This window comes from Ciconia boyciana, chromosome 6 (genome assembly GCF_034638445.1).
Source record: "Ciconia boyciana chromosome 6, ASM3463844v1, whole genome shotgun sequence".
NCBI lineage: Eukaryota > Metazoa > Chordata > Aves > Ciconiiformes > Ciconiidae > Ciconia > Ciconia boyciana.
Window position 1 is genome coordinate 789,722 of NC_132939.1, and position 22,980 is coordinate 812,701.

The following is a 22,980-nucleotide window of genomic DNA, read 5'->3' on the forward strand; positions in this document are numbered from 1 at the left end:
GCAGCTGTTTATTAACATTCAGAATTGTTTCATTTTTAGTATTGGGACATTTTATATCTAATCAGCATGACAAACCAGCGTATGGCTAGTTAAGCCATTTCCTATGATGACATATAGGAAGTAAAGCTGCAAAATCCTTCATTCATTTCTCAATCAAAGCAGCAGCCACCACAGCACACCCTTCCAGCTTTTGGAACTAGAAAGCTTCTACTGATGTTGTACAAACTTATTTGTAAGGTCAGATTAATGTTCCATATTTGCACAGATTTTCTTGATTCAGCTGCAATTTCTGCTGTCTATAAAAAAGCTAATTTAAACCAAACATCCATGTTTGGATTTTAAATAATTGCTTTAGGCCTTACTCTATCGTGTACCTAAGCAATAACTAGTAAATAGTTTAGTTCAGAGGACTAAGAGTATTTAGTCGAGAAAGGTTTAAAAGGATACTATGGAGAGAATTATTTAAAATTGACATATCCCTTATTCTGTCTGTTTTGCATGGTTCAGGAAAGTTGCACACATCAACCTGATTCTTCTATTTTGGCAAAACAACGAAAAATACAGGGGACGACACAGCAAAATGACAGCAAACTGGTGCTTAAGAGAAACAAGAAAACCTACCAATAGATCTGCTTACACCCCAAAGCTTAAACAGAAGTCCTGTTAGTGTTCACTGTATCCTTACAATGAGTGATTAGGCTCACCTGCAAGTCTTGGGAGGCCTCACCATCCAAGTTTTCATCCCTCTTGAGCTTCTTTGGACTTTGAAGATCCTCCTCATGTTGTTCCAAAGCTCTTTTTGTGTTGTTGCAAGTTGTTGTCTCTTCAAATTGATTCTTTTCACTGTGGGAGATTTGTTTTTTGCTTATCTCATTGCAAGCATTTTCCACGAGTTCAGAGCTTACAGATTCATTTGAATCCATTTCTTCTAGGCAGACGGGAAGAAATTCTTCTGCTATAAACTGAGAAGGGCTGAAGTTCTGCCTACTAGACTTCTTGTTACCTGGGGTCTCATGAGCGTTTACGCTTACTTCTGAAATGGGTGCTTCTCCTTTGTCTGAAGATTTTGCATTTATGTCTTTTACACTAGAAACAGAAGGATTTCTTCTGTTTGGTAATTTAGGCTGGAAGATAACTAGAGGGGCATTTATTCCCTGATATTTATCCTTAAGTGCTGTGCCTAAATTTGCATCTACGGGAGCAGCTCCAGATTCAAGACATGTGTTGTCCTGCTCTTTCGTATAAAATAAATTATTTGGTTCATTTACACTATTTTTTCCTAACCTCAAGGTATCCTCTGGCTGAGTTGATGATTTGGGCAACTGGTCAGAAAAAGCAGTTTCAGAAACGGAGAAAACTGCAGATTTCCTTCTAATATTTTTCAGTTTGGAACAAACATTTAAAATACCTGATAATTCAGGTGCAAGAGTAGGATCTATTTGATCTCCTGGACTGTCACTGACCAAAAGTTGCTTAGTTTGTTCAGAGTTTATTTGAAAGTCTTTTGGAGGTGTCTCCCCTTCAGCTGACAGCCCCTCATTTTCCTTTAATTCCTTTTTAGAAACCGGAACAAGGCTTGCTCCAGCGGAGCCTAAATCTGTGGCTAAATCTTCATGTCTAGATGAATCATCTTGCAATACTTGGTTTCTCTGAGTACTACGTGCATCTGGAGAACCCGCCAAAGAATCTGGTTGCTGGATGGGAAGTGAAACATGGGATACCAAATCGCCACTTTCTTCACTGCAATCCATGGGCCCATTACCTGGAAGCTTGAAAGAGACTCTCTTTGATTTCAGTTTTTCTGGCTGTAAGAGATCCTGCTGACTGTTTACAGGGGCAGAATTATCTGTGGGAAGGTCAAGATCCTGTGGTGCCCGCACATCTGTAGCCTCTTCTGGAAGCAAGACAGAATAAATGGAATCTGGTGTTGTGCCACTGTGGACTTTGATAGCTCCTTCCTCACTAGGAAATGCTGAGGCTGATGAAGCAGAAGAGGGAGTGCTGGGCTTATCCTTAGATTTTGTATGATATTCACCATTCACATCTTTTGTATGCGGGGAATCTGTTTCATCTCTGCAAGATGACAACAATGCACCATGCAAGTGTGGTTGCTGAGTGCTTTTATGTGACACTTCTTGGTTCTCAAATCCATTAATATTGTTATTAACAGCAATAGTATGAGATGCAGTTATTTCCATATCATCTTGGTTGTGGGTAAACACAATGGTTTTATCAGCAGGAACTGCAGAAATGGCTGGAACGGACTCTCTGTCCTGTACATCAATTTCACCATTTAATACAGCGATCTGAGTTTTAGTGATCTCCATATCCTCAGCCAAAGTAAAAATGATGGTTTTGCTGTCTGAAACAGCCTCCTGTCCAACCTGCTTGGCCAGGTTTAACCTATCCTCACGTAAGACTCTTTCAATACTTTCATCAACAGAGTGAGACTCGGTCATTTCCATGTCAGCCTGGTAACTCGTAAACATAATTGTGGAAGTTAAAGGAACAGACTGATTGGGTTGCCTACCTTGCAGACAATTTTCTTCCAAAGCTACATTATGGGTTTTAGTGATTTCCATATCATCCATAGCAATCATAGTAGCTTCACTATTTGAAAGTGCTTGCTGTCCAACCTCCTTATCCAAGTGCAGTTTATCATCACATACAACTTTTATGGGAATTTTATCAGCAGAGCAGGACCTGGTAATGTCCATGTCAGCCTGGCTACTTGTGAACATAACAGTTTTAACAGGATGAGCTGAAGAGACAGAAGGAAGCCCTACCTCATTTTGCAAGGCAATTTCATGGCCTATTGCAGCCGTATGGCTCTCTGTGATCTCCATGTCATCATTCTCATTGTTCAGTGAGAATAAAACAGTCTTTTCCCCTGTTGTTCCCTTCAAGCTTTTCCTTCCAGTCCTTTTAGCCATGCTAAGCATCCCTTGAGATGCAGCCTTTTCCATAGATTTGTCAACTGCAATAGTATCGAGTCTACTTATTTCCATGTCGTCATTGTAGGTAAAAACACAAGTTTTATCTCCAGAAATTAAAGATATGTCATCATTTGAACTTTTACACTGCAAAATTATTTTGTCTGCTGAAACTGTATGACTTCTGGTGATGTCCATATCAGCATCTTCTGAAAATATGGTTGTTTTCTCACCTGCAAAAGGCAAATGTTTTAAACCAGTCATGGGTAACATTTTCTTGCCAGATACCAAGGAGTACACATTGCATGCAGGCTGCTCCTGACTATTTACTGTCATCATGACCCCTTTTTTTAAGGGCATTATTTTATTTTTGTCTTGAACAATGTGCCCAGGTACCGCTTTTCTTTCTGATAAAACACGATTGATGTTGTGATCAGGAACCATTACCGCACAGTTTCCAGTCAAGTCCATGTTTTCACCAGAGGGAAACACAACTGACTTTTCTAAAAGTGAAGGCAATTGGGAACTTCCCTTATGTGGTTCAGACGTATTGGCTAGTAACGGCTCTTCAGCACCCCTCAAGTGCAGGCCATCAACTGAGTGCGGATCTCCCTCTTCTGAGAGAGATTTTTCAATTGATAAAACAGTTTCTTCAGAATCTACACGAGTTGGCAATACTTTGTTTACTACCTTCATAGTATAGGTTTTCTCTTGCCTGTCTGAGTTTTGGCAATCTGCTTTTACTCCTAATATTGTTCCAAGTTGTTCGTTTCCTTTCATTCCAGAGGGAACAGGCTCATTACTGGAAACAAGTGAACCATTTGCAGCCAAAGGAGTAACAGTTTGCTTATTTGTGTTCATTTTCAAATCCCCACATTCTATTGCTGCAGTCTGACTTGCAATATCTACACCAGAACTAGCAGAAAACTGGAAGGTCTGGTTTTGCAGCTGCTTGGGTATTACGTTATTTTGATTATGATTATTCTCGTATTCTTGTACTGTATTAATAGGAGCAACATCAAAGGCAGCAGGATGAGTTTTGGTTATGTCCATGTTTTCATCATCTGAAAACCTACTCGTTTTGTCATTTGTGCAGAAAACTGAAGCGTTTAGAAGGTTTTTTTCCGAAGGTTGAGAGATAACAACTTTCTGACTTTGCAAAGACACGAATGCACAGGTGTCGGTGACAATATTCTCAGGGGCATCTCTCTTTTGCTCTTGTAATGAACACATGCTCGTTGCACAGGAACTTGGACCACTTGCCTGAAAGTTTGTTTTTCCAAGCTTCTTATCAACCATTATCATCTCAAGATCTTTACTATTCATTTCTATAGCCTGGCTTCTTTTAATATTCCCATCGATACTGATCACCTCAAGATTTTCCTTGTCTATATCTAAAGCATTTGCACCTTCACTGACATGTTTGTTCTGGTTCTTTCTTGGTATTATTTTACAATGCATTTGTTTTGCTTCTGCAGTTATCCCATTGCACTGATCATCAATGACAACAGCATGGCATTTAGTTATTTCCATTTCTTCCTGTTCATTTAAATTGAGAGATGTAGATCTGTTATCAAGAAAATGAGGTTTGCAGGTGACAGAGGTGGACAATCCAGCAGGACATTCATTTTCAACATTCTTTCCATCATCCTTGACAACACAGGTTTTAGTCAAGTCCATGTCTTCTCCTGAGAATATTACTGTCTTCTCACCTGGCAGAGAAACACGTTGAGAGTTTGCTAGTCTGTGCTGAAGTCTGCTTGTAGAAACACCAGTAGACACTGAATTTGCACATGAATCAAAACCAACATTCACTGAAGCAGTCCCATGATCTTGGCTCACTTTTTCGATTCGTTCATCTGAGCCCAAAGATAGCTCAAGTGCACTATCTTTATATGACACAGAAGCTCGATTATCTAAAGATGTTAGACTCTTTGTAATGTCCCTATCACCGTGTGCTGGACGTCTGTTTTCTGCTAGTGAAGAGTTTGTATTAACTGGCTTTTCAAAAGTTTTATGATGTGAACTGTTCATTTCTTTAGTACTGTCATTATAGATTACATCTGTATAATTCCCAGTAATTTCCATGTCATCACATTTAGAAAAAACAACAGTTTTATCACCTCGGAAGACAGTCTCAGACGAAATGGATCCTGGGATGGCAGACATTGTTCTGGCCTCTTGTTTAACAGTTCGCAGCACTGTAGGATCTCGTCTCTCTTCAACATTTACTATTTTTTTGTCTGTACAAAGTTGAGGGTCCTGCTGAACAATGAAGTGCTGATCAGATGCTCTCTTTAATATAGAATGGTCAAACTCTGTGGATGGGAAATCCTTTTTGAAGTTTAGACTTTGATTCCCGACACTGGAGAAGGGAAAAGACATTTTTACAGTGTGACTAGTTGTCATATCCATTCCATCGTCTGCAAATGCCTCAGTAACATCCGCACACAATAATTGCTCTGGTGGAGCTTCACAGATACCAGAAAACATAGCTTTAACGTCAGATGCCTGGCATTTTGTCATTTCCATTCCATCATCTTGCCCTCTAAAGACTTTTGTTACATTGCAGGTGTCCAGTGGTTCATGGGAATATGCAAATGCCACCGACGATCGTGCCATGTCTTCTGAGACTTGTGAAGGGACAAAAAAAACATTCTCTTTTTCAGGTCCCTCAATAGGATTGAGTGACTTTTCATTTGACTTCAAGCTCATCAAAAATTCATTGAAATTTATTTTTTTTACAGCAGTAGTATCTTCCTTCTGTTCAAAAGATGGGCATGAATGGCTTGTAGGGTCAGAGAAAAAATGAAATTCTTTGCTCATTTCTGCCTTTCCATTGTTAGAGTTTAACCCAGCCAGAAATGATGTGATATCTATTTTCTCAGTTTTATCAGCTTGATCGTTTTTCAGGTTACGTGTGATCACTGCAGTGTGACTAGCTGTCATATCCATTTCATTTTCATCTGAAAAGATGAGGGTGGTGTTATGCCTAGTTGTTCTTTGAATGGTGTTGTCCACATCATGCCACTGAAAAAAAAAAAAAAAAAAAAGGAAGAAATTACAGTTACTGACACTTAAAACATGATACAATGGTTTATTCTATTTAAATCAAAAGTCAACTAATGCAGTCCTAAGGTTATAGCCCTATCTTTAAATCTTCTCTTTGGAAAAAAAAAACCAACTTATTTTAGTCCTCGTCAATAAGCAATAACACATTCAAGGAAAGGATGATGACTTAATTATTAGATCATATCACATTTAAATGGCTTTTTTTGAAAGAACGTGTCTCAGTTTTACTGTTGGGCAAAGACTTCACATCTAGACATATCTTGGTAAGCATGGAACAATTACTGAGTCTTATGGAACAGTACTTTCTATCTCTCTACAGTGTGGTTTCCGCCTTTCCCCCCCCATAACTGCAGGTAAAAACCTTTCCCAGCTTATCATGCATGTGGCCCAAAGCAGCAGCACCAAGTTGTAAGTTTTAAAAGACTTTTCCACCACCAGCTAGGGAGATTTTAGTCTCTTTAAGAAAGAGGATTTACAGTTTAAAAGCTGTAGGAAAAAAATGGCCAGTAACAAGATATAATGCTATATTTTATCAACTATAATGAATATATTGATTAAGAACAGCTTCATGTTTACTTCACATTACATATGCTATCATATAAATGCAAGAAATAAAATATACTAGAAGAAGAAGCACAGCCATATACATTACCCAAAACAAGGAGACGGAGTTCAGTCTGACCTTTATAGCCTCACGGTATACATCTTCTCATCCACACTAGATTTTAACTGGGTTTTTTTGTTTGGTTTGGTTTTTAACATTCATTAACAAGGGCTACCATATGTTTTTAAGCCACATCTTTAAACTCAATATAAAAGTCAGAAGCCATTGCAGTAAGGGAGACTGTTTCGACAATTGCTTTGTTTAACACCACAGTGCCATAACATCATCACTGAAGTGTGACACAGTCCAGGATTTCCATGCAATTGTGCCTGTCAGGGTCTTGGCTAAAAAGTTTGTGTTATTACTTGATTCAACGGAAGAAACTCAGTTACCTTTTCATGCTAATCATTGCAATTTGTCTAAAGCTTTTTACCAGCAGGAACAGAGAGTACATTTATGCATATCCATTCTACCCACAGAAGAAAAATACACAAGCAGAGAGTAATAGATGAGAAAAAATACATAACCAGACCTATGTGAAACATAAGCTCCTTTGCCTGTTCTTAGATATGAATTGAAAAGAATGGAGGAACCAGCTCAGGTACTGAAAAATTAGCAAGCAATTTTAGAATCCAGTTATCAATACTGCAGTATAATGCCTATCAGATTAGAAAAATACTTCAGAATATAGAAGATTAGCTTTCAGAAGAATTTTATGTGAATGCAAGGATTTCTTTTTTAGTCAGTTGAGTTACATTTTTCATCTTTACTACCCGAATTATTGGAATATATTTTGGACACTGATATTTTCAGCACCAAAAAAATAATAGCTTTCATATACCTCAGTCTGCTGCACCAATGCCTGGATAGGGGCATGAAGCAAAGTGTTCATCCCTGTTGAAAGAAAAGGAAATACTCCATTTGTTGTGCTATTTTCTTACTATTTTATCCACTGAGATGAAGATCTACGCACTTGTTTTACAAATACCACTGAGTCAGTAAGTACAATTAAAACCAAATATAGCCTGAAAAATATTTTCAGTATTCCCTTCAGCATGTGGAAGAGCCAGCCATACTTCTACAGTACGATGCTTGTAAACAGATTTATGGGACAAAGCCCGTTCATGCAATAGTCATCTCGGTCAGGGAGATTGTTCTAGGCATGTTAAAATTATTCAAACAGAATCACTAGTTTTGAATAAAGATAGTCATTTTGTTATTAAATCTATTTCCAAACTCACCAGTGATCTCACATGGAACAGCTTCAGGTTCTTCATTTCTACAAAAGGTGGGTTAGGTAAACAGTTTGTTAAGAGATTTCAAAACAGAAGGCTTCAGCAATATACTGAAAAGGCAGAGATTTCTGATGCATAGCTCATACGGGACTGGGCAGCAGATACCAGACATTACTTATATGTCTTCAATATATTCTAATTTGAGTTACGATCTTATTTTCCCCAAGAGATTCTCTCATCTTAGCATGCCACAAGCCATTGTTCAACATACAGATGGCATTTTAATTCCTCAGTGACAAGTAAAAAACAGAGAAAAGATTAATTCTTTATTTTTAACTCAGACCTCCCACTTGTAGTTATTCTTTTCTCTTTGGGAAACTGAAGCTGTGTTCCTAAAGCCTGAAATTGTGTCTCTAAAACAAAAAGCCAGATACAACAACCAGCTTGTGTGGTTTTCCATCTAACTTTTATGCCTTCCGCTCTCCACTGTTTTATTGATTGCTCTTTCAAGACCAAGAAACCTTAGCTAGAGTACTGATTTTTATTTATATATGCACACACACATATAGATATGTTACTATATTGGGTTGATACCTTTAAAAGCATGAGTTAACTACAGTTGTACATAAGCTGTTTCCTTGCTATACATTTTAAATGTAAGAAATTTCCCTTCATACACAGAAACTGTCCAAATCTGTTATTTTACTTACCAGGTCATTTTCATTTTTAAAATCCCATCATTGTGTTTTATCTAGACAAGCACTTTGAGGCCAGACTAACATTTTATCTACCTCTGAGGGAAAAAAGTTATAGTAATAAATATTGAAGACTATGTCTATCAGATATGGAATCTGGTAGGTCTTTCCTGGAAAACATTCCCAAGCAATCAGCTTTGGAAGGAAGCAGTTTCAAGCCATAATTGTTCAATTTTTCAGAAACTGCTATCTTTTTGTGAGTGACCAACACAGCTATATCCTTTTTTTGCTGTATCCCTTCTTTCACCAATCAAAAGCACTGAGCAATTTTATATCTAAATAAATATGTACGCTGCATTTCTTTGAGGGGTAGTATTTTGGTGGTTGCATGTCATGTGAAGAAATGTATTTGCAGGACAGAACTCTATAGTCATGGGAGTTTTTTTCAAACTTACTGATTAAGCAGGACATCGTTCCTCGTATCTGCTGCACACTCTAAAAATAGTAAGAAAATTAGACATTACAATCTGAGAAGCATGATCAAAACATTCACAGACAAGAGTAAACTGCATAGAAAAGGATGTTCTGAAGTTCTCACTCTTGATATGCCTTCTTATTGTGGCAAAAACCCAGAGAAGCAAAGTACTTGAAAATGCATTAGCTTTTCAAATTCTTCCTAGGTGATCTTTGACAGAGTGAATATGGCATTCTGCTCAGCCTTCTTTTGATCTAAATCGCCAAGGCAGATTTTGTTCTAGGTGCGTTTTGTCTAAGAAAATAACTCCTTTTCTGAGCTACAAGGTCCACAATACCAGTAACTAATGGGTTTTCAGCCAGCCCATTATAAACAGCTGACCATATTGTTCCTGACCTGTGATGCACAGGCCTGACTTCTTAAATTCAGGCTAAAATCTTGTTACTAATAGTCTGCAAATCTTATCAGGAGAAGAGAAAGGAGTTTTACCTGTACTTTCTCCCTCTGCCGTGCTATTCTTAAGATCTCGCTGGAAGACTCTGCAGCTAAGAAAAAGCAAAAAGAACCAAAACAAAACAACCCAGTTTTTGAAAAACACAAGACCATCTGTTTTGAAGCAAAGAAAAAAAAAAAAAAAGAAAAATTCAGCCCTAATTTCAATCTTTCCACATGGTATGCTCTGAAATGAGACATCAAAAGCCAGAAGCTTACTGAACCCAACCATATTTTCCAGCAGGAAGATGCCATTATCATACTTAAGGTGGAAATCACTAAAAAAATTAATGGGAAGCAAAAATTCCTAGTTATATTAAATTCACTGAACCGTTTTTTTCTATCTAGGAAGATAAAATGAATAATGGCTCTCTTGGGGCTCAAAATCAACTCAATGCAACAACAGTCACCGGTTTGCCTTCACTGACTGCTCACAAATGTAGGCAAACAGCAATTTTAGGGGGTACCAGATCATTACCTATAGCGTGCATTTTAGGGGGTACCAGATCATTACCTATAGCGTGCATTTTAGGGGGTACCAAGTTATTACCTATAGCCTGCATTTTATGCTTAAATAAAGGATGTAGATTGGCATCCTTCAGATCAAACTTACTTTATGGTGTTCGCAAAGCTGACACGGCGTGAGTTTTTCCTACGTTTTTCTATGTTGATATCCTGACAATAAAGAACACAACACTTTGATATACAGAGAACTGTTCCTATCCCATAAGCCACAATAAGCATAGCTTTTCATGAAACTCAAAACCAAACAAAAACCACACCACCCTCAAAATAATAATCTATGAGCCCAACAAGCTCATAGACAACAGCTATTTACCAACATCCTTAAACTACTTTATAGCTCTCCAACTTCTCCTGACATAAAGACACCCATCTCATAAGAAGCAGGATCTAAAGATCACTTTGTGAGAACTGCCTGGTTTCAAACACAAGAAGCAGAACAGCAGTTATAAGGATTTCTGTCTGGCATATATTGTCTGGCATACTAGGGAAAATATATGTAGGTGCTTAGCAAGAGAGTTGCAGGATTTTTTTTCTTTAGTTTTCCATTACAAGAACTGAAAAAAAAAAGGTTTGTCTTCATGGGAAAAAGGGAAGGATTCATGAAAGAATCAAAGTCACCATTTTCCTATAGAAATGTTTAAATGGTGTCACTGACTACATGATCATACAAATGTGATGTTACAAGGTATGTAATGATGCAGTATTACATATACTGGAAAGCTAAGTCATCATACCACTGCCGTGCAGTTCTCTGCAATAAGCTTCCCTAACTAAATAGCTCGGTCTCTGGACTGGAATGCTCATTGTTTAAGAAAACATGAAGTATTAACAGACTTGGCACTACCCATTATATGCACATGACTAACAAAGCCTGTAAAAGACTTCATTTTTTTTTTTTTTTTAAGTCATGTCTGCAACACAAGCAGTTATGAATGATGTCACACTATTGTGTATGATAGTCTTATATTGCTCATTAGCAGTACTGTTCATCATTCTTAACAGGTATTACAGTTTACATGAAGACTGTGAGCCCCTCTTCATACTCAACCCAGTTTTAAAATAGATGTGTTGTGCATAAGTATTTCAGGCTCATATTTCATATTCTAAAGAAATTATTAGAGGCTTTTTCACTGAAAGCCTTATATGCTAAAAATGAGTTTTCAAGTTCTGTAATCAGAAACAGCTAAATCATATAAATATATGATGCAACGAGAACATTAGTCCATAGAACACACCCTAGGTAGAAATGGCATTTAAAAGAAATCCAAACTTAACAGGCCTATAGTTAAAATTTCTAAGAAAGAACGGACACTATAAACATGAAATATATTCTGTATGTATTTCTGGAAGAGAATGTTTATTTTTTAGCTTTTACTTTAAATAAATTGGCAGGCTCAGTTTGTTTCAGATGTAAAACCATCTTACTGACTGTACCAGTTTGTACACGGGTGGACCAAACTTCAAGTCCAACGGACTACAGCAGGAGCAAGTTATGCCTATTAATCTCTGTTTATTCCTCTTTTCTTGATAGAATAAATATTCTGATGTAAAATAGAAGTATAAGAAAAACTCGATGGATTTCTTATAATATTGAGTACTCCAAACATTATCCTCCTAAGCAGTTATTACAAGAGTTTTTACACCTGCATTACTCTAGTGACACAGTTTAATAAGCAACAAGTTGACGAGCAAACTGAAGATGTTAAGAGCATCGGCAAGAAAGAACTTAATAGACCTACCTGCGACAATTCATTCCCATTTCCCAGATCATCAAGAGGATTTCGCGGAGCCTTTAAGATCTAAAAGAAAATATAATAGTTGAGAAGATCAGCTCCAACTACAAGAACTGACTACTTGGCTGGAGAGTTTCTAAGAGCCACCAGTGCTCCAGTCAATCATATCATTCTAATAGGCTCTTTCTTTGCTTTTGGAATGCTTTTCTTCAACTGTGATGAGAAAACAAGTTCCTCTTTACAGCTTCCCTTTCTTTCTTTCACTCACTCACACGGTTGTCTCTTGAGAAATGTCTTAAGTTACTCACAGAGGACAGTCGCTTCCCTCTGATGTGCTCTGTATTATCACTGGAGGGGAAAAAAGGGAAACTGGTATTAGGGCATAAACTTGAACCAAGATGTATTTCTTGAAAGGTACTGTCGCATTTTTAAGGTTAAGAAATGGATTTCTCCATTATTTTTACAAGTGTGAAATTAAATAAACAAGCTTGCCTGGAACAGATCATTCATTCTAGCACTAGTTCCCAAAAATAAGCCTTGGAAAATTCAGCAGATTGCCCTGCAACCCCCATGGCCAGTTAGTCTCCAGACAATCCACTGCTATGAAAGTTCCTCAGAGATTTCCTACACATGATCAAAGAAGCTCCCTGTTGTTCTTCTTCACAATGAAAACCCCACTTCATTCAAGAGATGCTGAAGTGCACACAGGGATTAAGAAAAGTTTTACCTCTAAACAACAATATTTATATAACAAGAAAATTCTTAGAAGGTTTCAACTTACTTTTCCATGTTAGGGTCTACACAAATCGTGTCCATTTCTGAAGGATGTGCTTTTCCTATAAAATACAGTACTGAAATCCAAAAACATTAATGAACCTCAGTAAGAAAATTGCATAAACCCGCTAGTAGCCTTAGATGCTGTAATTTTTCTCTCTATCTTTCTCTAGTCACAGAAATGCACTGAGGTGTAATAAGCCTCTCAAGTCCACGTTTTCCTCTTATCTATCATATTATAAAACAACTGTGCTAACAGTTTAAGTCTTACTGTTTAGGCGTCCTTTTATTTAAAGTTAAGATTCTGGTAACTGTTGGAGATCAATGTGATCCAACCTTATACAATACGAAGTTTGCTACTTTGCTCTGACACACAAGACAATTTTTCAGTCAGTACTTCCCTCAGCCCAAGAATATCATATGTCAATGCCAATAACTCCCACTAGCACAGAAAACTACAACACTTATCAAAAGTTGCATAAGGGAATAAAATGAATTAACCCACACTGACAGGATGCCAGTGCTAACATAGACTTAATATTGCCTAACATTTCTTGTAAACCACAACAAAATCCAGGGCTTTGAATACCAGGTTAATATTCCTCATAACTTCAGCTCCCATGGACCTGACAAAGACCACCAAAAAACCATACCAGAGAATCGACTCTATAAGATCAATACATGCAATTTTCTTTGCTATTTCCTAGATTTCAGTGATGATCTTTATCTACGTGCATCCCTCCATCAATAACTACGTAAAGTATCCTTACAGGAGAGCTATAAGCAATCTGACAGCATTTATCACATTACTTTATTCTCCCCTTGCTAAACCTCAGCAAGCAATGTTGTAAGAGAAACCCTTGCCTAAGTAAGGATTAAGTGATTTGTAAAACTTACAATTAAGTTTTACAAATAGAAATAGAGAGATCTGCACAGAACTGCTCAGCTTTTGTGTTTCACAGCATCACAGGCTGTCAGGTCTGCAGGGACCTCTGGAGATCATATAGTCCACCCCCCTGCTCAAGGCTACAGGAGGTCGCTCAGGACATTGTCCATTCCAGGTCTGAGCATCTCCAAAGAGGAAACCTGTTCAGGTTGTCTCTGGACAACCTGTTCCACTTTCACTGCATTTTTCCCCCCTTATGTTTAAATGGAATTCCTTGTATTTCAGTTTGTGCCCACTGACTCTTGTTCCTTCACTAGATACAACTGAGAAGAGTCTGGCTCCATCTTCTTTAAACCCTCCCATCAGGTATTCGTACACATTGATAATTTCCCTCCGATAAGCAACATCCACTGCTCTCCCCTTGTCCACCAAGCCAGTTACCTCATTATAGGTGATTTAAATCACAAACTGACTCTTATTTCCCAAGCTAAAACTAAGCCTTTTGTAGGAAAAAGAAATATCTAGATTTAGCAAAATGCTAAACCACATAAAATGCTATTGCATGTTATTGGGCTATTGCTCACAAGGCAGAGCAGAGTTTGAATTACGGGGGGAGGGAAAAGGAAAAAGACAATGTTCAGGCAGGGCCAGAAAGCATGATGAAAAAACTTAACCAATAGGTTTTTTTTCCCCCAGTAAATTTCTGTTTGCTTAAACAGAAAAAAAAGCACAATTTTGAAGACACCATTAAGTGTGAAGGTATAACAAATAAGAGCCAGAGAAGTTTCCCAGAATGACATTGTACTTGTACACAGAAGCTGATCTGCTGAAACAAACTTTATTAATTTCTTGTTTTATTTTTGCAGAGTAATTCCTCTCACCAAAGATGTAGCAGGTTTATGTCAGTACCAGTCAAAAAGGTAGCCGGAGAGGCCTTGGCTTTCAGGGCCTGCAGCTCTGAGGCAACAAAACCAAGACACTGCTTTCAGGCAGGCATCCCGCGGTGGCCCCCCGGCCAGCGGCCCGCATGCTTGGCACATAAGAGCTGCTGCACTGGCTCAGACTAAACGCAACAAAGAAGTGACATAAAAGATGGCCCTGCATACAGGTGTCTGGGGAGGAGCGAAGGAACAGAGCATGGCTATAGAAAGCCTCGATTAGTCTGCTAGGAGTCTGCTATTAGGAGGTCTATTAATCTGGAATTCACGTCCCAATCAACATGCTCAGTAGTCATTCTCTGATCTTTCTTTGAACTTATTTACATATCTTTGACCTACAAGCATATGGCAGCGAGTTGAAATGCTTTGTTCCGCTGTTTATGAAAAAGCACCTCTTTTCATTCTTATATTTGATAATTAAGTACCTCTCAGTTCCACACTGTGAACCTGAAGAATCACTCCATAATTTTTTTCAGTTCATTCATGATCTTATAGATGCCCATCCAAGCCCTCCTCGGCCTTCTCCCTCTTTAAGAGTAAGAATCTATTTAGTCTCTCTTTACCATTCCTTTTTGTTCTCAAGCTGTTTCCCTCACGATTCCCTGTGTTGTTTGTTTTTCCGCCCTGACAGGGCTGACAGGCTGGGAGCACTGTCCAGAACAACCTCCAAATGCTGAATTACACCTCATTATCACTTATATCAGTGTTTTCCCAAACGTGAATCACTTCGTATTGATCAAGATTGCATTCATCGGTCAGTTTATCAGGCGATTCCTCTCACGCTTCGAGGCCGTCCCCGACCCCAGCTACCCCAGGTGAAATCTCCTCAGGCCCGGGCCCGATGCCGCTCAACGCTCTTTCCACCTCGCTCCTAGAGGCGCCAGGTCCGCGGGGAAGGCCTCTCCTCCCGCCGTTTGTCCGCCCTCCCCTCACCGGTCGCTACCCCGCAGGATCCGCCTCAGCGACAGGCAACGGCCGTCGCCTCAGGCGTTCCCGCGCTCCCGCGGCCCGGCCTCTTCTCGCCTTCCCCCCCCCCCCCCGCCGGGACCGCTCCGCGGCCGCTCTCACCCACTGCTCCAGACACGGCCCTCACGCCTGCCGCCGGCGGGGCGCTCCCCGCTCCTCTCCGCCGCCGCCCGCCGGCCCCCAGCTCCCATAGGGCTGGGCCGCCGCCGCTTCGCTATTCAAATCTAACCGCCGCCTGGCGCGCCTGCGCCTCGCGCCAAATCGCCGTCGTGACGACAGCAGAGTGGCGCTCTACGGCGGCCGCCGTACAGCATGGCGCCCCCCAGGGCTCCGTACGACATGGCGGCCTCGGCGGAATCGGCCCGGAGCCTGCCATGTCGGTATTCCCCTCGCCAGCACGCCCCGCGGCCGCAGCGAGGAGGCCGGTGCGGCGGCGGCCGGTCGGCGCGGGGTTGCTCGGTCCCCGCGGGGCGGCCTCGCTCTGCGTTGTGCCAAGGAAGGGCCGAGCAGCCGGCGCCACCTCGCAGAGAGAGCGGCGGGTGGGAGAAGATGCCAGGAGCGGTCGGCGTACTTTCTTATAGGCTGGGCGAGAAAAGGAACTGTCGTGACGAGGTGGCCGAGTGGTTAAGGCGATGGACTGCTAATCCATTGTGCTCTGCACGCGTGGGTTCGAATCCCATCCTCGTCGAGAGGCGGAAATTTTTCCCCCATTTTTTTTTTTTTTTTTTGCCCCCCACCTCTCGGCGGACCGAGCCGCTCGCTGCCGCTGGCTTACGGCCTGGTCAGGGCGCGGCCCGTCAGCCCCGGCGAGCTCCCGCCCTCCCACGGCAGCCCGGCGGCCGCTCTTCGTGGCGCGGGGGAGGGCGTGAGGGGAGGCGGGCACTGCGGGCGGGCCGCTCCGCGGGGGTAGGCCCCACGCGGCGCCTGCGGCCCGTGGGGAGATCCCTCGGGCTCCCGCCTCCCCGGGCTGACACAGAAAGAAGGGGAAGCGAAGCTGCCGCCCGGGGCAGGCACCGTGACCGTGGCGGTGCCAGGACAGCGTCCCGCGGGTTTAGGTGCCACAGCCCCGGGTGTCTGGGTCCTGGCGGGGCTGGCCGAGCTGCCGGATCTCTGCCTGCCCCTGGGGTCGGCCGCCTTCCCTCTCTTCTCCTCAGAAAGCGGCCGTGCTCCGGAGCCACAAGCTGTGATGCCGCTGGGAACAAACCACTTCTGAATCTCTTCTCGCAATCCCAACAGTGTCGTAGTCGGGCTGGCGTCGTCCTCAGCGGGAGCTTTGGGTAAATATTTGCAAGATCAGGGGTTGAGGGAGCTCCAGCCAAACCGATCCCGGTGCTTCACTGAAAATACGTCAAGGTTTGCTTTAGAAAAATTATGATTGCACTTGGCCTTGCTTTCCATGAAGCTATGACGATTTAAAAAGCATAAATGATTGTATTGAAGAGATACGGGAAAGCTTTTCCTCTCTGCCTAATCCATCAAGAGTTAACTTTTTAAAAGTCTGGAAATAGAAGTTAATGAAACACAGAGCTCCCACGGGACTGCCCTGCTCCACGGGTTGAACACATCATCGCAGCGCGGGAAGGGGCCTCTCGCACATCATTTGCTGGAACAGCTCCGCGAGCCCTCCAGGCGCACGCGGCGGCAGATTGAGCTACACTTACATCCTTGTGGAAATTAGGTTATGCTAAATCCTGTGCAGAGAATGGCCAGATCATGACTCTGTAGCCTCACAACTGGCACCCATAACAGACCAGTTAGTTAAAACAGCTAGAAAAATGGGATCGTGTGGAAGATGGGCACCTCGGTGATGTTTTCGGGGTTAATTCTGAGTCAATCCTACACAACGAGTGGGTAAGGCACAGCGAAGTTCCCAGCAGGGTTTGTTTGTCTAGATAAGTGCTTTAGCTGCTGGCGAGATGCACGTTCTCCCAGTCCTTTGCTGCAGCACAGAAAGATGTATCAAAATAAAACTGTACTAGAGAAAGGACTTCTTCCAGGACCTACACTTTGTGCAGGCAACTTTATGCCCACACTCACCCCACAACCAGGACACAGTATTTACCTCAGACCTAACCTTAGATGGGAATTTATCAGAAGACATCTCTAATAGTAACACTTTCCCTATTAGCAGAACAGCAAATGCTGACTTCTTGTCCATGTTTACAGCACGTATGGGCTGGACACCAGCTCTGAACTGAAATAAAATGAAATATGATGTAATTGGCAGGAGGCTCCTTGTGAAATCAACCTTAAATTTTCATTGTTTAAAGTGTCTTGAAAACAGAAGCCCTGGGGTTTCTTGACCAGCAAGGTGTGATCATTAAAAGATGCTAACTGCAGTCATTATGCATAGCCAGAAAAAGTAAAAACCACAGCACTGAGCTCCAGTTCCACATCAGGCCCTTCAGCCATCCAGTCTCCATCTACTGGCACAAGTCAGTACAATCCCTTTCAGACACTTACTTCTTACAGAGAGGAAGAAAACCAAACAACCCCCCATCCCAAATGAAAACCCCAGACAATATAACTTGGGACACCTCAAAGTCTGATTTAAAACTGTTGCCCCTAAATCTACTACCTTTCCCTTGCATCTAAAGCTGGTAACAGCTGCAGACACCCTTATTCATACACTGAAGGGGCCCAAGTTACAGAAAATACGTATTTCAGTGTATGAACAATCTGGATAACACTAGTTTTTAGTGTCATCTCTCAAACACAGGGGACCTTTTCTCCCCTTTGTTTAACGAGCTGCCTGTAGCTAAGTACTAGACCTGGCCTTACTACGTGATGGCAGGAAAACAAATAAAATCCAATCTGTGGTTAAATTAGAATCGCGAGACACCCTTGGCAGGATGTGGAGGAGCAAAGCTCAAGCCTGAGTGAACTTTTATGGACACATTCAACAGATCAGAGGCATGATCCAGGAGAGAAAGAAATCACTTGGCTACTTTGAGCTATGGGAAGAAGTAAGCACTGGTTTATTCTGTTTTGGTACGCAAGTCCTGATGCTGGTAACATCATCAAGTGATTCTAGGAGCCTTGCCAAGGAGGGAGGGAGTCATTCCTGCGGGCATTGGCCAACCTCAGGTCCCCAGCATCCTACTCACAGACACCTGTGAAGCAGGGAGTTCTCCAGTAACCTGTGTGAAATGGGCAAACTGGTAATAAAAGATCTGCATGAAAACCACGTCCTGGGGGGCTGAGAAACAGCTAGAGCTCCCTAGAGCACGGCACAACAAGGAGAGATCATCTGAGACCAGACCACACTCCAGCAAGGCTGTTGCCACTCTTGCTGAATAGTTATCAGATCCTCTGGATTCCTTTCTTCACCTTTAAAAAAGGCTTCTTTAATATTTTAGAAGTGTAGAACGCTATGCGTGCGGCCTGTGTAGGAATGGGCGTGGAGAAGCATGGATATGGAGCAACGGGGCTAGAGACCACTGTCTGCAAACAGTCCTGAAACAACACGGCTCTCCCAGGTAAAGGTTCTGATTGTCTGCAGCAGTCACCGGAGCTGGTCATTACCACTGGTGACACATACGGAAAAGGGGAAAAAAAAAAGATAAAAAAGAACCTGAGACAGCAGAATTATTATAATAACCCTCCCAGAGGCCAAGAAGCGATGAACACTGATGAATATAAGAACTATAGTGATATTTATCATCCTGGAAACATATTAATACAAAAAGTATAAAAAAAAGGTCATCTGGTTCATAAAACAGCATTTTTCTTTAAAGCTGATTGTCACACTGAAGTGATATTAAAAACAATTCCACACCCATCAGAAACAACCTGCTTATAGTATGGTTTAAAAAAAATAAAAAATAAAAAAATAGAAGTTGGCAGACTGACCTCTACTTTGGATTTTTGCTCAAGTATGAAGAGGTTTTCAATGAGGCATAAGGGACAGAGATTGAAAGGTTCTCAAAGAGAAGCTGGATGTTTTTGAGAAGGCAGGAGGTAAGTCACAGGAGAGGTAGCAGAACAGAAGGGCAAAATCTACTACGTCAGCCTCCTTATAAATCTCATAAAGACAAAATCTGGGGACTAGTACCTCCAACAATAGGCCCAATACAAAGAGATCCATCCCTAGAGTTACTAACTTTAAATTAAGTCATTATTTGAACCAGTTCTGGAAGAGCAATTTCAAAGCAAACCCTACCTTGCTGACAAACAGTAAGCACAAAATGGATCGGCTTCAGAGTGCTCTGATTTTACCTTACGGCATTCTCGGTGATAATGTTTGGGTTTTAAAATCAGTCTGACAATAAAATACAGTAAAAATAGTTTTGTGTATGACATAACATCCAGCATATTGAATGACATTCCAGGGCTCTTACTGTAAGATACAAGAACATAGCAGGCCGGAAGAAAAAACAGTTGCTGTGCATGCACTTAATTATCTGTGCGGATAATCGACAGCAGACCCAGAATACGTTGAAGTGGAAGGCAAAGCTGCCCATGCCGAGTGATGTTTGCTGCCCTGAAGCGCTAGTTCACTAAAGGACAACATAAATCTAGTGTTGTAGCCCCGTCTTCCTGCTCATCTTTCACAGTGCCTGTGGGCAGCCAGGACAGTTCTCCAGCCCCAACAATCCTTTCCACCCCATCTCAAGTCACGGGCAGTTTGTTCACCTCAACCACAGTGAAAAAGTTAATCTTGGGTCTTTACAAGATGCTTTCCTGGCCAGCAGTGTCCGTAGGTGTCAGATGTCCTTGGTCATTCCTCCCAGTCTTCCATTGCCCACTCGGGCATCTTGGAGCAATACTCAAACTCCGCTCCCTTATAGCGCAAGGCATGTAGGTACATCACCAGCTCCTTGGGAGATGGGTCCCGCCTTGTAATTTTACACTCCAGGCATAAAGGGTCCTTCTCTTCTGAACTCTTTTCTCCCGTTTGCCCGTCCCGATTCTCACATGAACCGAGTTCTTTATTTTTTTCAAGTGTTTCCAGGTTGCTATCAGAGTTCAGTGGACAAGCTGCTACATCATTTCTCTCAGAATCCTTAGCGTCCCTCTCGGGATCCTTCTCGTCCTTGGCAAGGCAAGAGTTCTCATTTATAGGATCAGCCTGCGCAGACTTTGTACACTCACTTGAATTATCACAGTCTTTATTTTCAGCGTTGGAGTTCAAGTCCTCCTCCGAAATACCCAAGATATCCAGGCTCTGTTTGGAACGATGCTCCTCTACTAGCGCCTTAAGGAGTTCTTCATCTGTTTTATCGATCTTGCCACCTTTCCCCCTGTCGGGGCCCCAGGCTTCCATGTTATAGATGGGGTCGTTGACAATAGGATGCCCCAAATACTGCAAATGGACCCGGATCTGGTGCGTGCGGCCAGTACGTGGAAGACACTTGACTACGCTGGTCTTGCCGTTGTAACTGAGTCTCTGGAAGATGGTTTTGCAGAATTTCCCTTTGGGATCCACGCGGCACACTCCCACTTTGTAAGAAACGACCAGTATGGGCTCTTCACAGACCACTTCGTGTTCTGGAAACTCCCCCACCACACGACAGACATACTCCTTTTCCAGCTACAGGGAGACACAAGAGTAACTCTCAGAAAACAGAACAGAAAACTCTCTCCATCCTGATTACACCCAAGTCCCATCCTAGCTACTCCTCTCTTTCTCTTCAGTGAAATACATTTGTAGGCAACATACTGCCAAAATTTTATTACAACTGAACAGGAAAGGGGAAAAAAATAAAATCAGCTATTTAAAGCCAAATTTCTCTCACGCTTTCCCCAACTAGTCGGGAAATCAAGAACACAAGGGCCTGGCCTATTTTCCTCACGTTAAATTCGAGAGCCATGTCTCGGTGACCTTCGGTTTACAGCCTTGAAGCAAATCGTGGAAGTTAATACCCTACAGCTACAGTTCTGTTTGGGTCAAGAGCCACTGGAAAAATGAGAAAAACTTCTGAAACTTTTAAAATGGAAAAAGTATTAGATGACTGACACATTTCCACTTACAAACAAAATTGCTCTCTAACTAGTCTGCACAATCCCAGTCAGTTTGCACAGTCCCTTAGGAAAGGGGATCCCTTTCAATCTAATATTACCAAAATCAATTAAGTTTTTAGTTAGTCTTTTTCTCTTGATGCCTCTCATGCTTAATATAATAAGAACAGTAAGGTGACCACAAGCTGTTTTGGGAACTTGGACTTGTTTAGACCAAAAATTTGGCTGACTTTGGACCTGTTTCAAGACAATACCGTGCAAGAGACTCCAAAAACTACTGCAGCCCTTAGCTCTCACCTGTCTCTCCCGAACCTGCTCATCAATCCTCTTGGATACCTCTACGGTCTTGGCAAACATAAGCACTCCCGAGGTCATGCGATCGAGTCGGTGAATGGTATGCAGCTCCTTCAGATCATGCTCTTTGCCTAGGATGAAGATGACTGTGTTGTGACGAAACCTGCCGCAGGGATGGACTGGCAAAGAGGAGGGTTTGTCCACAACCACCACCTCATCGTCCTCCACCAAGATCTGGATAGGCTGGGCAGTGACCGGCGGCTCATGGCGATGCACCGTATTCCTGAGGAAATCATTATTCTGCAAGAAAGACACACAATTTGCATGAATCCAGCCTGCACAACCACCCCATCTGGCCACACACGATGGGGGCTTGATATTGCGAGGCGGGGAAAAAAAATGAAAGCCCCTTTGTCCTGGAAGCCAGGATTTAGCACCACAACTCTGCGTGTCGCTATCTTAATTTGATAACCTGCCTCAAGCGTATCTCCGTGCCTCGCCCGTTCTCGGGGCTGGGCAGGAAGCCGTGGGGCACGCCGGCTCTGCGGGGGCTGCAGGACCCCCCTGCTCCTGACCCCACTGGGGTAAGGATTCCCCGGGAGACCCGCTTCCCCCTACAGACCGCAGACTTCAGCACCACCACGGGCTTACTTCACCGCACTGCTCGGGGTGATGCTCAGCGCTAGAGCCGAGCCGGGCTCTCCCACGCTGGGTCACCGGCCTGCCACGCCACGCTCATTACCGGCACGGCTCCAGGGGCGCCCCGCCCCGGCGGTACCCGGCCCCGGGGGGTGCCCACCTTGAGCACGATGTCCAGGTCCCGCACGGGCTCCTCGTTGAGGCGGAGGCGGCCGGCGCGGGCGGCGGCGCGGTAGTAGGCGAGGGGCTGGGCGCGGAACTCGGTGCTGAAGACGTGCAGGAGGCTGCGGCCCACCCAGCGGCCCTTGCAGTAGGTGCGGAAGTCGAAGTAGTAGGGCCGCACCTTGCGCAGCCCCCCCTCGAAGTAGTAAGAGGTCTCGGCGAAGTGCGCGGCGCCGAAGCTCACCCCCGCGCTCAGCTTCCGCGGCGGCGGCACGTAGCGCTCCCCGGCCGCCAGCCGCCGCTTCTTAGGGGCCGGCGCCGCTTCCTCCTTGTCCCCGGGGCCCGCCTCCCCCTCGCCGCCGCCCGGGCCGGGGCCCGGCTCCGCCATGCCGCGGCGTGGAAGGAGCGGGCGCAGCGGCCGGGCCCCGCTCCGCGCCCCCAGGCACCGCCGCGCTGCCCACACCGCGCCGGCGCGCCGCCTGCCGCGCGGCGCATGGCGGGACGCACGCCGTGACGCACGGCAGACGCCGGGCGGCGCGGCCAATCGGCGCGAAGCCCCGCCCCGCCGCGGTCGCGCGGCCGTCCCCGTCCCCCCA

At 43.3% G+C, this 22,980-nt stretch overlaps 2 protein-coding genes and 1 non-coding gene across 4 annotated transcripts in view; 1 reads left to right on the top strand and 2 right to left on the bottom strand.

Annotated features, from left to right (window-relative positions):
- Nucleotides 1-15,589, bottom strand: part of KNL1 (kinetochore scaffold 1) — a 29,405-nt gene extending 13,816 nt beyond the window's left edge. Inside the window, exons 1-10 of the mRNA XM_072864734.1 lie at nt 15,431-15,589; nt 12,546-12,615; nt 12,073-12,112; nt 11,771-11,830; nt 10,120-10,181; nt 9,504-9,559; nt 8,995-9,034; nt 7,851-7,888; nt 7,451-7,503; nt 705-5,963 (exon numbers count right to left, since the gene is read on the bottom strand). Coding sequence (XP_072720835.1) covers nt 705-5,963; nt 7,451-7,503; nt 7,851-7,888; nt 8,995-9,034; nt 9,504-9,559; nt 10,120-10,181; nt 11,771-11,830; nt 12,073-12,112; nt 12,546-12,580 — 5,643 coding nt within the window. The 5' untranslated portion in view covers nt 12,581-12,615; nt 15,431-15,589. The remainder of the gene's footprint in view (nt 1-704; nt 5,964-7,450; nt 7,504-7,850; nt 7,889-8,994; nt 9,035-9,503; nt 9,560-10,119; nt 10,182-11,770; nt 11,831-12,072; nt 12,113-12,545; nt 12,616-15,430) is intronic.
- Nucleotides 15,590-15,934: 345 nt separating this feature from the next.
- On the top strand, nt 15,935-16,016 carry TRNAS-GCU (transfer RNA serine (anticodon GCU)). The gene has a single exon. It is a non-coding gene; the product is annotated as a tRNA-Ser (tRNA).
- Nucleotides 16,017-18,306: 2,290 nt separating this feature from the next.
- On the bottom strand, nt 18,307-22,901 carry RPUSD2 (RNA pseudouridine synthase domain containing 2). Of its 2 annotated transcripts, XR_012043015.1 has the most exons (4): nt 22,383-22,880; nt 21,587-21,883; nt 19,491-20,861; nt 18,307-18,855 (listed from the first exon to the last, which is right to left on the bottom strand). XR_012043015.1 is itself a non-coding variant. In XM_072864735.1 (3 exons), exons 1-3 carry the CDS (start codon nt 22,770-22,772, stop codon nt 20,049-20,051), a joined length of 1,500 nt encoding a protein of 499 aa, XP_072720836.1. In that variant the 5' UTR covers nt 22,773-22,901; the 3' UTR covers nt 18,548-20,048. The 2 variants fall into 2 exon arrangements, 1 of the variants encoding a protein (XP_072720836.1); XM_072864735.1 differs by having other exon boundaries at nt 18,548-20,861; nt 22,383-22,901.
- Nucleotides 22,902-22,980: the final 79 nt, after the last annotated feature.